Source organism: Penicillium pulvis (genome assembly GCF_028828015.1).
Source record: "Penicillium pulvis strain IBT 33274 chromosome Unknown scaffold_8_segment0_segment0, whole genome shotgun sequence".
Classification (NCBI taxonomy): domain Eukaryota; kingdom Fungi; phylum Ascomycota; class Eurotiomycetes; order Eurotiales; family Aspergillaceae; genus Penicillium; species Penicillium pulvis.
In genome coordinates this window covers 618660-632386 of record NW_026643080.1, presented here as the reverse complement: position 1 = coordinate 632386, position 13727 = coordinate 618660, and the positions used below count along the sequence as shown (strand labels likewise).

The 13727-nt window shown below is 51.3% G+C and overlaps 2 protein-coding genes across 2 annotated transcripts; both read left to right on the top strand.

Annotated features, from left to right (window-relative positions):
* Positions 1-3259: 3259 nt before the first annotated feature.
* N7503_009638 (acetate--CoA ligase) lies at positions 3260-5814 on the top strand (the record flags this gene model as incomplete). Its single annotated transcript, XM_057069184.1, has 7 exons — positions 3260-3357; positions 3445-3526; positions 3619-4863; positions 4920-5180; positions 5230-5359; positions 5412-5686; positions 5752-5814. The coding sequence occupies 7 exons, from the start codon at positions 3260-3262 to the stop codon at positions 5812-5814; spliced, it is 2154 nt and encodes a 717-aa protein (XP_056915795.1).
* Positions 5815-6416: 602 nt separating this feature from the next.
* Positions 6417-13496, top strand: N7503_009637 (uncharacterized protein). The gene is made up of 6 exons (XM_057069183.1): positions 6417-6623; positions 6846-7067; positions 7450-11147; positions 11347-11580; positions 11633-13291; positions 13363-13496. The coding sequence occupies exons 1-6, from the start codon at positions 6527-6529 to the stop codon at positions 13474-13476; spliced, it is 6024 nt and encodes a 2007-aa protein (XP_056915794.1). The 5' UTR covers positions 6417-6526; the 3' UTR covers positions 13477-13496.
* The last annotated feature ends 231 nt before the right edge of the window (positions 13497-13727 follow it).

The following is a 13727-nucleotide window of genomic DNA, read 5'->3' as shown; positions in this document are numbered from 1 at the left end:
AAGACCCTAATCTGATAATCCACAGTCGCAGAGACTGTCCATTTTTCGAAATCTCAAAGCCCTCAACCCTCCTCGCAACCATTCTTCACTAACAACAGTCAGCCAGCTATCTGATCCATCGCACTTCACTCTCTTCTTGTGATCCATTAGCTCTGCAGATTTTCAACAGCTGCCCAAATCATACTAATAACGCGCAATCAAGCACAACCACTTATATAAGGGGACCATTCGGAAGATCAATGATATTCTAGGTAGGCATGACCTCGGGTATCCCTCAGAACAGATCGTTCCCTGGGAAGGCGCACTGGAGATCGTACAAGTTCGCATATGCCATGTGAATGATCTAACGACTGAACCCACCGGTAGATCAAAGTCTTTCGAGCTCTGACTATATTTATGTACAAGATTGGGTGAGCCTTACTCTGGATATCGTCATGGCTGCGTTACCATGGCTGACTTTGGGAGTACATAAGTTCTTGAGTTCCTGAGTAAGACCCATGTGTAGATCATGTTACCATGAAGTGCAGAACGGGTTGATTTATTGGTAAAATTGAGCTCTGGTCCTTTTTATCCTGTGATCATTTATCACTCCTTCTAGTGCTTAAGCAATGGTTTAGCAGAGCATTTGGAGTAGTTCTGGAGTTCTTGGTTGAAGAGTCTCTTCGAGGTGTCTATTCATATCATGCTGAAGATTTTCATCTTGGTGATCATATGCTATCAGGGAAGGTATGTCCCTACGTAACAGAGGATGCGATCAATTTCACCCACAATATAGATTTGTTACATCACGCCAATTTACCGCAGTGAGTGGGGTCGAGTCGGTGTCTACAATTAGCATAACGGATGGTCAAGAGGATGGGAATGTAATATTGCAGGGTGCAGGCTACAGGGAGCTACCAGAGCGATGCGTCTGATAAGAACCCATGGATGATATGTAGTGATTGTGGTCTCTCTCCATTGATGTTGATAAGTAGTATCCATCAGCGACATGGAGGTAAAGTTGAGCAATCGTCACAGTCTCCAGTCTCACGTGGTTTGTTATCTAGGTTTCGTCCATCGAGCCCGGGTACATGGCGATAAGCGGAGCATGGCGACCGTTAATGAATCTTGCATTTCGGCAAGACGGGTCGCATTGATTCGGACCGACGCGGAACTCACTCTTTCCCGAGTTTATTAGGTCTCTTACAAAGTACCGTTGACCAATAAATCGGCATTGAATCGATCTGACCCCATAGCTGTTGACAGAAAATCAGCTTATGGAATCAATGGGGCTCCACCAAGGAGATAATGCGGTCTTTTCTCGGTGCACACTTGCTCGTTGAGCCCACAATCTAAGCAAGTGGATTTGCCCCACGGTAAAGCAATTCCGCGGGCTTCATTGGGTCCTGGAAAGTCGGGCTTCGTCCGGTGAGCTGAGTTTGCCGGACGTATTTTATTCTGGTTCCCGCATGCTTTGCCATATGAAGGCCGAGCCCGAGGCTGCAGGAAAGGAGGGTTGTTGGGGCGCGCGAAGTGGGATGTGTGGAGCTTATTGTATTTTTGTATTTTTTTTTTTTTTTTTTTGCATGTCAAAGGGTTGCAAGCGGCAGAGACCTGCAGCTCGTATTCCCACTGATCTTCGTCAATTAAAATTGCAAAGTAATAGTCTTGTGGAAATACTACATTAGCAACCTGTGGGTGCAACAGTAGTAAAGATCTCCCACTTTTAATTAGGCGCCATTGAGCAGTCGCCCAGAGCCCCATTGGCAATGCAACCGATGATCTTGGTGATAATATTTAAGAACAGGGGGCTGTCCCACGGCGTTCTCTCCCCCCCCCCCACAATCCCACAATCCCACTGTAATCTTACAGTTGTTTTGAAGCCACCCACCAACAATCTTTGTGTAAATTAAATAACCTGTTACCATACTGGGCTAGGATTTGTGGACTCCACTGTGGTGCTTAAGTGTTTGTTAGTTCATGACTAGATCCATTTCGGCCTATATAACAAATGAGGTTGAGAATCCACGCGATCATAAAGATCTAGATAAATACTCTCGGGAAGGGAAGAAAGTACAAAATAAACTTTTGACATTGAATTCAAATCACACGCTCCTGCTGACTCAGCCCCCGCAGCATGGGAAATAAGTAACATCAAGTGGGATGTGGTCTCAGTGACAGCTTCAAGGATCGTGATATCATCGTTTATGGTATTGACTTTCTTTAAGCTAGAGAAACAAGCTTGGGAATTCAATGACATCGCAAGTGGCGAGATCACCCGGATGATTGACCTAGGTCCACGGTTAACAACATTCAAAACACCCGATCCCGTTCCTCCAGCGAGCTGCTGCTGACCACTTTGCGACCTATCTGACCCGAGCAAAGTGCATGCCAAGTAGGACCTAGGCAATCTGGCCGATCGCTTCGGACAAATGGTGTTAAAGGACAAGTGACAAGGGGACGAAGGGAGGGGAAGGGTTCTATTGTTGACCTTTCCCCGGAGCAACGGAAGAGCCTTGTCCCCCGCATGGCCGAAGTCAAAATTCACGTTCTAGTGTTTTGCCCATACAGGGGCTTGGTCGGAATTTCACTCAATCCAGGTGACTTTCCGATCGTGCCTGGTCGGCTGCAGAGTATCCAATGTGCCGACTAGAGTCTGCATTCAGTAAAGCCCGCATTCCTCATCCAGCGGGAAAAGCACGGTCCACACCGCATGAGGCAGTTGGGCGCGCTAAGCTCCATTCAACTAATGGTTTGGTATTCTCAATACATCTTAGTTTCCATCATTCATCGACACTACAGAGCAGGACACATATCAAGTTGAGATCATAGTCGTCGTTTCCTTTGATATATGCAAATTACAGCTAAAAAAAAAAAAGAGAGCCCCGAAGAGCCCTAGGTAGATCTCATTAGTGATATGGATTACATATTGCGATTCAGCCCTTGGAATTACCTAATTAGAGACAACTTTTGGAAGAAATCATTTATTCCGAATTAACCTCGGCTTCAACTATGATTGACTAGCATACTGAATTCGGCTATTCGATCCATTGAGAACCATGAATTCCTGTGATCCCCTGAGATGTAGGAGTAACTTTTTAGAACTAGTATGTACAATACACCGGCGGTAATTTTGGGCTGTATGCGGCATACTAGCTTGCTCCCGACCAGGCGGGGGACTTCCCCCACCCGAAAATAAGTAGTGACAGCGCGTACGGAAAGGTATTCATGGTTGGGTCGATCTCCACCTGCCCGGGCGATTGTGTGGGCAATGGCCTGAATGGACCGACTACTAAATCACCGCGGATCCCCCGTGGTTTATTTCTCTGCTTTGCTCCTCCCTTGTCTCTCTTCCCTCCGTAAACCGCCCCGTCCCCAGTAAGTCTCCCTCTCTTTCTCATCAAGAGCTTATTGATCTCGTCCCCCTCCACATTCTTGGAAATTGTTCTGACTCTCCACCTCCAGAGGTTTGCGACGCTTTTCTCTCACTTCATTCTCTGTGCCCAGAGGCTCACAAATCATGTCGACTGCCCCCAAACCCTCGGTGGTAAGTTCCTGTGTCTCCGTGGATTTTTGCCTCACCCCACTCCCCAGTCTCTCGAGCGATCACGTTGATGGCTAATTTGGTCGCCCACGCAGGTGCACGAGGCCCACGAGGTCGACACTTTCCATGTTCCTCAGGCTTTCCACGACAAGCACCCCACCGGTACTCATCTGAAGGATATTGATGAGTACAAGAAACTCTATGAGGAATCGATCCGCGACCCCGATACCTTCTGGGCTCGTATGGCTCGCGAGTTGCTCACTTTCGACAAGGACTTCCAGACAACTCACCACGGCTCGTTCGAGAACGGCGACAATGCCTGGTTCGTCGAGGGAACCCTGAATGCCTCCTTCAACTGCGTCGATCGCCATGCGCTGAAGAATCCCGACAAGGTGGCCATTATCTACGAGGCTGACGAGCCCAACGAGGGCCGTACTATTACATACGGCGAGTTGCTGCGCGAGGTTTCTCGGGTGGCTTGGGCTCTGAAGAAGCGTGGTGTGAAGAAGGGTGACACAGTCGCCATCTACCTCCCCATGATTCCGGAGGCAGTCATTGCTTTCTTGGCCTGCTCGCGAATTGGTGCCGTGCACTCGGTCGTTTTTGCCGGTTTCTCCTCTGACTCGCTGCGTGACCGTGTCCTTGATGCCGACTCCAGAGTCGTCATCACTAGTGACGAGGGCAAGCGTGGTGGCAAGGTCATTGGTACCAAGCGCATTGTTGATGAGGCACTTAAGCAGTGCCCTGATGTGTCTACTGTGCTCGTCTTCAAGCGCACCGGCGCCGAGGTCCCTTGGACCGCCGGCCGTGATATTTGGTGGCACGAGGAGGTCGAAAAGTACCCCAACTACCTCGCCCCGGAGCCTGTGAGCTCCGAGGATCCTCTTTTCCTTCTTTACACCTCCGGCTCAACCGGAAAGCCCAAGGGTGTCATGCACACTACCGCCGGTTACTTGCTTGGTGCTGCCATGACTGGAAAATACGTATTTGACATTCACGACGACGACCGCTACTTCTGCGGTGGTGACGTGGGTTGGATTACCGGACACACCTATGTCGTATATGCCCCTCTGCTCTTGGGCTGTGCCACCGTTGTTTTCGAGTCTACCCCTGCCTACCCCAACTTCTCCCGTTACTGGGATGTCATTGACAAGTACGATGTGACTCAGTTCTATGTCGCCCCTACTGCTCTGCGCTTGCTGAAGCGGGCTGGTGATGAGCACATCCACCATAAGATGAAGTCCCTCCGCATCCTGGGATCTGTTGGTGAGCCTATCGCCGCAGAGGTGTGGAAGTGGTACTTTGAATCTGTTGGCAAGGAAGAAGCTCACATTTGCGATGTTGGTAAACCCCTAAAGCTAAAAAGAAAATGCGCACATGCTAACTAAGTGGATAGACTTACTGGCAAACCGAGACTGGTTCCAACGTCATTACACCTTTGGGTGGTATTACCCCCACCAAGCCTGGCAGTGCCTCTTTGCCCTTCTTTGGCATTGAGCCTGCCATCATTGATCCCGTCTCTGGCGAGGAAATCACTGGTAACGACGTCGAGGGTGTCTTGGCATTCAAGCAACCCTGGCCCAGCATGGCCCGTACCGTCTGGGGAGCACACAAGCGCTACATGGACACTTACTTGAACGTCTACAAGGGCTACTACGTAAGACACCTACAACTGCTTTTGAGGCGAGAAGTTGACAATTATTTAGTTCACCGGAGATGGCGCTGGTCGCGATCACGACGGCTACTACTGGATCCGAGGCCGTGTGGATGACGTTGTTAACGTCTCCGGTCACCGTCTCTCTACCGCTGAGATCGAGGCTGCTCTTATTGAGCACCGTGAGTATTTCCTGAACGCGGAAAAAAAATCAAGATCGCTAACTTCTCCTAGCTATGGTTGCCGAGGCTGCTGTCGTTGGTATTTCGGACGAGCTGACCGGCCAGGCCGTGAATGCTTTCGTAGCCTTGAAGGAAGGCAATGAGACCAACGATCAGGTGCGCAAGGATCTGGTCATGCAGGTCCGCAAATCAATTGGCCCCTTCGCCGCTCCCAAGGCCGTCTTCGTTGTGGAGGATCTCCCCAAGACTCGCAGCGGAAAGATCATGCGTCGCATTCTGCGCAAGATTCTCAGCGGCGAGGAGGACAGCTTGGGTGACATCTCTACAGTAAGCTTTCCGACCCTGCTTTTTGCTTGCATTTTTACTTTGAACATTGCTAATCTGTTCCATAGCTTTCTGACCCCTCCGTTGTGGACAAGATCATCGAGACTGTTCACGCTTCTCGTCGGAAGTAGGAGAGTGCTCAATGAAATTTACGATAATAATGTTTGAAAACAGTGAGTTCCCTTGAGCTATGCTGTGTAATGCTCGAGATCAGTTTTACTAATTGCATATTTTCCGTAGTAGGGTCAATAACAAACTCTGAGGTGGGAGGTTGACATTTCTTTTTTTTTTAGTTCGGTTATGAGTTTCCCTTGATGTATTTGAGATTCCCTACCAGTATCATCATGAGCCATGTGATTTTCGATTTATCTTGGATCTTTTGTTTCATCTCTGTAGTGTAAAAATTAACGATATCCCCCAGCTGTGAGGGAATGTAGTAGTTCATCTCATGTTTCCCACCCTATTCAATTTTCAACCTTGCACAAACTCTCAAATTTGACATTCACCAGCTCGGTATGTGAGATTCACATCGAAGGGCTAGCGCCCCACTACACGACAATTCTGCATCACTCCGTCTTTGCATGCATCCATGCACGAGTGTAGTCGAGTCAATCCCGCATCCGAGTAAGGCAGCAACCACGTGACGGATCACTGTTGCCCGTGCTGACATAATCATACTCCTGCCTTCAGCAAACTTGACTTGATTTCTGTCGCGTCTCTCCCTTCTCTTTCCCCACGCGCCACCCTCGTTATCACACCCATCGTCGAGGACGATTTCGTCACCCATTACTTGCGCGAGCCTGACCTATGCACCCATAGCGTCCTCAGCTCCCGACCGACAAAATGTCTTTCTTCGGAAGTGGAGGAGGGTTCGGGCAGAACAACCAGACCTCCAACTTCGGGAGCTCTGGATTCGGCACCAACAATAACACTGCAGGAGGTAGGTGCATCATATCACATATCTGCGATTCTTTTCCCCCATTGCCCTTTCCCATCCCCCTTGTTTCTCTTCGTCTGTGACCTCGTTCCGCCCTTCGGCGCTCTCTTCTCAACAACAATCCGGTGCTCCTGACGTCGACCCGCCATGGCCATGACACGCGCAAGGAATCAATCCCATCTTCCAGTCATGAAATCCTTCGTCAGGCCTCTTCGACATCTCCAGCGGTTCTTCTCGATGCTCAGCGACGCCGTGACAACAGAAAGAGTTGCGAGGCCCAGCTTGAAACCAGTCTCTCTGACCGCGATCACCCCTACCATATAGGCTTTGGATCTACCGGAACCCCAGCATTTGGATCTAGCAATACTGGAACCGGAACTACTGGTGGTGGCTTGTTTGGTAGCAATACAGCCAGCAGCTTCGGCGCCGGCTCCAGCGCCAGCGGAGGTACGTGCTCAAGACAACAGGCTCGCGATTTCGCTATTCCGGCTTTCCTGGGACGCCTTTCTATCTTTCTTGACCGACCCTTACTCTGCGTCCTATGGAATTCACACTCTCGGTTGCGCCTGAGAAGTACGCTCCATGCGTGGTCTTCTCTGCCTTCCCGGGGCAGTTGACAACGGGCGGTAACGTTGATCGGCAAACCTGAAGAATTCCATGGAGCCTGAGTGGTCCACACATGAGGATACCCTCGTCCGAGTCGAGCTACTCCTCTCTTGCACTTTTGCTTTGTGTCCTTTGTTTTGTTTTTCCCGAGCTTACATTTTCCTTCTGATCTGCTTTTCGTTTTCCTGCTTCCGCTCGAGCTTACTGACGTTATGATTCCTAGGATTCGGTACCAACACTAATAACCAATCTGGTGGACTCTTCGGACAGAATCGTCCCGCGAGCTTCGGAACTACCAACACAACAGGTGGTGTTTTCGGAAACAATGCAGCTGCTGGAGGCAACGCATTTGGCTCTACCGGCAGTGGATTCGGTACCGGAAACACTGGTGCTTTTGGCAGTAACACCAATACCGCCAATACAAACACCGGTGGAAGTCTTTTCGGCAAAACTCCTGGTACAGGTTTCGGCACCACGAACACCAGCAGTGGCTTTGGTTCAGGAACCGGCTTCGGGGCAACAAACACTGCTGCGCCTAGTGGAGGCTTTGGCAGCACCGGTACTGGTACTGCTTTCCAAGGTGCCTTGCCTCCCTGTGAAGGCACTGGTGGCACTCCATTCAGTGCCTTCACTGAAAAGGACACCAACACCAGTGCGACAAACCACTACCAGAGCGTCAGTTTCATGCAACCATACAGCAAGTTCTCGTTCGAAGAACTAAGACTGGCTGATTATCAACAAGGCCGTCGATACGGCAACGGAAGCGGTCAGGCCGGTGCTTTCGGTTCCTCTGCCTTCGGTACACCTGCAACAGGTGGTTTTGGATCTCAGCCAGCCACTGGCTTCGGGGCGAGTGCTACACCCTTTGGTGGTGCCGCAGCTACAAGTGCACCCTCTGCCTTTGGACAAACACAAACCACCGGCGCATTCGGCTCCACTAACTCCAATCCACTTTTCGGAGGAGCCAAGCCTGCAGGTTCTTTGTTCGGAAGCACAGGAACAACGGCTGCAGCGCAGCCATCTGCTTTCGGCACCGCAGGAGCAACCGGTACAGGATTTGGCAGCAGCACTGGAACTGGGGGTTTCGGCAACACTGGCAGCTCTCTGTTCGGTCAGAACCAGCAGCAAAACAAGCCTGCTTTCGGTAGCGCGGGAACCCCCAGCACTGGTGGCTTTGGCAGTGGTGGATTTGGCACTCAGCAAACAACCACAGCTTCCAACCCCTTCGGTAGCGCAACTGCTACAGCCGCGCCTTTTGGTGCCCAGCCGCAGACTGGAACGAGTTCTCTGACTGGCTTCGGGGCGCAGAATCAAACCCAGAACAAGTCCTTATTTGGTAATACGGGTAGTACCTTCGGCGCAAACAACACTCAGCAGCAATCTGGGACCACTGGCTTGTTCGGTAACAGTGCTGCTGGCGGAAACACTGGATCTCTATTCGGACAAAATAACCAACAGCAGCCACAGCAACAGCAGGCTCAACAGGGCGGTACCGGACTGTTCAATCAGTCGGCCAACACTGGAGGTGGGCTCTTCGGCAACCAAAATCAGCAGCAGCAAAAGCCTGGTGGTCTCTTTGGCAGCTCTACCGGCACCACCGGCGGTGCGTTCGGTGGCGGCTTTGGTGCCAGTCAACCTCAGCAGTCCACAGGTGGTGGGCTTTTGGGCAACACGCAACCCCAGCAGCAGCAGAAGCCTAGCCTTTTCGGCTCAACAGGTGGCACAGGTTTGTTTGGCAATACTCAAAGTACTGGTGCTCAGAACACTGGTGGTAGCCTCTTCGGAAGCCAGAACCAGCAGCAACAGCCGGCTGGTGGTAGCATGTTTGGGTCTTCGCAACCCATGCAGGCTCAACAGCCCCAGCAGCCCGCCCCCGGTAGCTTTACCTCATCCCTCCTTGAGGGTAACCCCTACGGTAGCCAGTCTATCTTCTCGGGACTGCCAGCACCCAATGCGCCGTCTCCTGGTCCTTTGGCTACTCCCCTCTCTTCCACTATGAAGCAGAAGCAGCGAACCCCGCTGCCTGTTTACAACATGACCCCTCATGCTGCGAACCGTCTCATCACTCCCCCCAAGAGGAATCAGGGCTATGGATTCTCCTATTCTACTTATGGATCCCCCTCCAGTGCGGCCAGCACCCCTGGCCTTGGAAACAGTCTGTTGGGCTCTGGACCTAGCAGCGGCAGTCTGCGTGGCAGCGTCAATGGCAGCTTTGGGCGCAGCTTCAGTAAGAGTTACTCCACTAGCAACCTTCGCAACTCTTTCAACCCAGATTCGGATAGCATTCTGTCTCCCGGTGCCTTGCAAATTGGCAGTGGTCGTGGTAACGGAAGCAGTCTCAAGCGTCTTACAATTGATCGTAGCCTGCGGAGCGATCTCTTTGCTCGTCCCGCCAGCACATCGCCCGCTCCCATCACCAATGGTGAGGATGCTTCCCAGCCTACCGACAAGTTGAAGAAGAAGGTCAGCTTTGACTCGCCTGGCGTTTCTGGTGGCGAGCTAGTTCGCGTGGAGTCCAAGAGTCCGGAACCTACCCCCGCAGAGCTCGGTTTCCTTCGGTCTACTCGCAAGAGTGGCAGTCTGAACGGTATCGATGCCATTGACCGTCCCGAAATGGAATCCGTCAGCCGCGACCTCGCCGTCGTTCCTGAGAATGGCGAGCCCGTCCCTACTGCCGCCAAGCACCTTACCGTTCCTACTGGTGACCCCAAGCCCGGTGACTACTGGATGTCCCCCTCTGCAGCGCAGCTCCAGAAGATGAGCCGCGATCAGTTGAAGCGCGTTGTGGACTTCACTGTCGGTCGCCAGAACTGTGGACAGGTCACTTTCAATGGTCCCGTTGACCTTACTACCGTTGATATCGACAATATCTTCAATGGAATCGTGGATATTGGTCTTCGGAAGATCACTGTGTATCCTGATGAATCAATCAAGCCTCCTATGGGTAAGGGTCTCAACGTGCCTTCCACTCTACGTATCGAGAACTCCTGGCCGCGTGGTCGTGATAAGAAGAAGCCATCCCCCGTCACCAATGGACCACTCTTTGATAAGCACATTGACCGTTTGATGAAGGTGACGGATACCCAGTTCATCGACTATGAGCTTGAGACTGGCACCTGGGTTTTCACTGTGCCTCACTTTACCACGTATGGACTTGACTATGATGAGGATGAAGAAGGTGAGAGTCTTGATCAGAGCACTATGAGTGCAGGACCTGACAATCGCACTCCCAAGGCCGACCACCCCATCAGCTTTGAGCAGTCCGCGACCTTTTCAATCGACGAGTCGTTTGTTGGATCTATGGCGGGTATGGATGATGACACCTTCGATTTTAAGAAGCACAAGCTGGTCCCTGGCTCTTTCGGAAATCAGGCCATGGCCATAGAAGACCAAGAGATGGGTTCCGAGGGTGAGACCGAGTCTTTTTTAGAGGAAGGCTCCGCGGGTTCGACTACTGAGCATGACGACGACGTCACCGAGAGCCAGCAATCTGGCGACTCGATAGTTGGATCTGATGAAGAAGGGGATATGGACATGGCGGGTTCTTTTCCCAGTCTTCATCGCACCGTGGAGCAGGACGATGACCAGAGCAGTGTTCTGGAAACCACCCAGCCTATCTTTAAGCCCTTCGGCACACCACCCAAGCCTCGTTTGAATCTCAGCGGCGACTGGACTGAGCAGCTCCAGCGAACTATCAGCCCTCGAAAGCAGAACCGTGATGCTCTGCGAGAAATTCAAGCCAGTGCTTTCACCGACCGACATTTCTTGAGTGAGGAATCACCATCAGAGAAAATGGCATCTCCCAAGAAGGGGTTTACCAACAGTATCGACCTGATGAATTCGCTATTCCAGCAGCAGCCCAAGAAGCAAAACGCAGCTTCTCAGCTGAAAGCTTCGAAATCGCAGCCCAAGGGCCTTGAGGTTCGCTCCCCTACCTTGCTTTACACTTGATTTTCCCTTCACTCTCGATCTATTTATGCCCTGTGTTCATGCCTTATTTCTTGTTTACCCCTGTCATATTTACCCATCCTGTACCTAGCACCACCATTCCCCACCCCCGCAGATAGTTGACCAATTTGAGATCACATGAGCTAAATTTTATTCTCTTTCTTCGGTACAGTGGCCTTACAACAAACAACCAAAAACGTTCGCTGATACCGCCCAAATGGATGAGAAGGACTTTGCTTTCCATGAGTCTTTTAAACCCCGCTGGGGTCCAATGGACACCATTATCTGTGCCAAGGATGACCTTCATGAGCCTTTCTCAGACACGAATAATCGATGGAAGGAACGATACTCCATCTTCAGTGAGGCGAGGGATGTCACGATTTTAGGCTACAATCCACCAATTGAGGTAGATTTCCATTAATCTTGAGGTTGAAAACTTTCGCTGATTTTGAATCTAGTCCACAGATATCCTTAATGTGCAAAATCAGCAGTCTACCATTCAGCGGGTCGATGGGATACCCTTGGTCCGTCTGGCCAAGATTGATCTTCGCGAATTCGCCATCCAGCCGGCCCCAGAGGAAGAACGTTTAATCTGGCAGCTGGCCAATATCTTGTTCAATGATGAGATCGAGGACGACATTTCAGCGGGTGTGCCTCCGCAGCTGCGACCCAAGTTTGCCCATCGAATTAAAAAGGATCGGTTGACCCGCCTGTGGAAGAACATCATTCGTGATCGCCACACTCAGGATCTGGACCATATTCGCTCTCCAGAAGAGCGCGCTGTCCACCTTCTGTGCTCTCACCGAATTGAAGAGGCTTGCAAAACTTTAGTTGATAGCCAAAACTATCACCTGGCGACTGTGGTTGCACAGATTGGTCGGGATGCCACCTCAAAGGCAGACATGGCCAATCAGATTGAGGTTTGGCGCCAAAACAATGTTCTCTCGGAGATGACTGAGCCTGTCCGAGCTCTCTATGAGCTAGTATCCGGCAATGGTCTTCGCAGTGAGGGCAAAGCGGGCGGTGCACTAGAAGACCGAGCTTCAAGCTTTGTTTTCACCGAGCGCTTCGAGCTGGATTGGCTACAGGCCTTTGGTCTCCGCCTTTGGTATGGTATCACCGAGGATGAGCCTATTGAGGCCGCTGTCTCCAAGTTCCTTGAAGACCTAGCCACTGGCCTCGAGCCTGCTTTCCCCCACCCCGCGCAAAGTGCCAATACTCGTACTACTGTGCAGCCTGGCTCAGACACTCTTGGACGTGAGTCTCCGTTATGGGTTCTTCTGAAGGCATACTCGGCGGCTTGCGGAAACACAAAGGTTCCTGCTACTGAGCTCCCTGCGGCGCTGCTCCCCCAGTCTTTGTCTGGCAACCTTTTGACCAACCGCTTGTCCTTCCAACTGCATCACGTCCTCACTACTGTCGTGGGACAGAACAACGCGATCAAGATCAATCAAGTCCAAGTCGATCATCTGGTTTGGGACTATGCTTCGGAACTGATCGCTGCTGGAGATGTTTCCTCGGCTCTCTTTGTTCTTCTTCACTTGTCGCGACCCGATGATCGTAAGCGTGCTGTGCAAGAAACTCTTGCTCGATATGGTGCAGACCTTCCCGACCCCACGTCTCCCGATGGCGCCGGTACTGACCCCGCCTGGCTCCACATGACTGTTGACCTTCAAATTCCCGATGCCTGGCTTTGGGTTGCCAAGGCCCTTGCTGCCCGTGATCGTGGTGATGCCATCCGTGAAGTCGACTGCCTTATCCGCGGCAAGCACTGGAACGATGCCCATGCTACCTTCTGTCGCATTGTTGGGCCCACAACTGTCATCTCGCGCGATTACCAGACTCTGGAGAAGCTTGTCACGGGTTTCGGCGATGGTCCTGAACGCAAGATGCGCGGCTGGGCCTCTGGCGGTGGTATCTACGAGGATTTCTTGCGCTTGGCCACTGCACCTCGCGGCAGACGTGACCCCACTCGTCTGACTCGCCTTGTCAACGCACTGGTTGCCGTGGGTGACCGCGTTCGCGATAGTTCCGGCATGGACGGTCTAGAAGAACGTGTTGCTTTCAAGGAAATGAGTCGTGCCTTGGCCGGCTGGATCACCCATGAGGATGTTCAGGTTAGTGATGAACCCAGCTCTATGCAAGAATTTCCAATCTCGTTTGACAATTTTACTAACTCAAAATCTAGTCCGTTGAATCCTCTGCAGTTCTTGGTCTTCCCTTGACTGGTGATGCTCGCGTCCTACAGACCGTGGAGATGAGCCGACGCTACTATGGTGTCGTTATGGCTGGTGGTTTCTAAGGTAATCTCGAAAAGATAAGCAGGGCATAGATTTATCTTTATTTGACGTAATTGTCTCTTCATGCCATTGTCATTTCTCCAGCATGTTTCAGCAATAATTTCATTTGTACCATCCTCAACGTGAACATGTATTCTATTCAACCAATCTTATTACCAAAAATATTTCACCTGCCCCGTTATGCGACAGAGCATATTATCCTAGATTTACCTTAATTCAATCAGCGCGCATAGCAAGGTGTGCCTCCATAGGT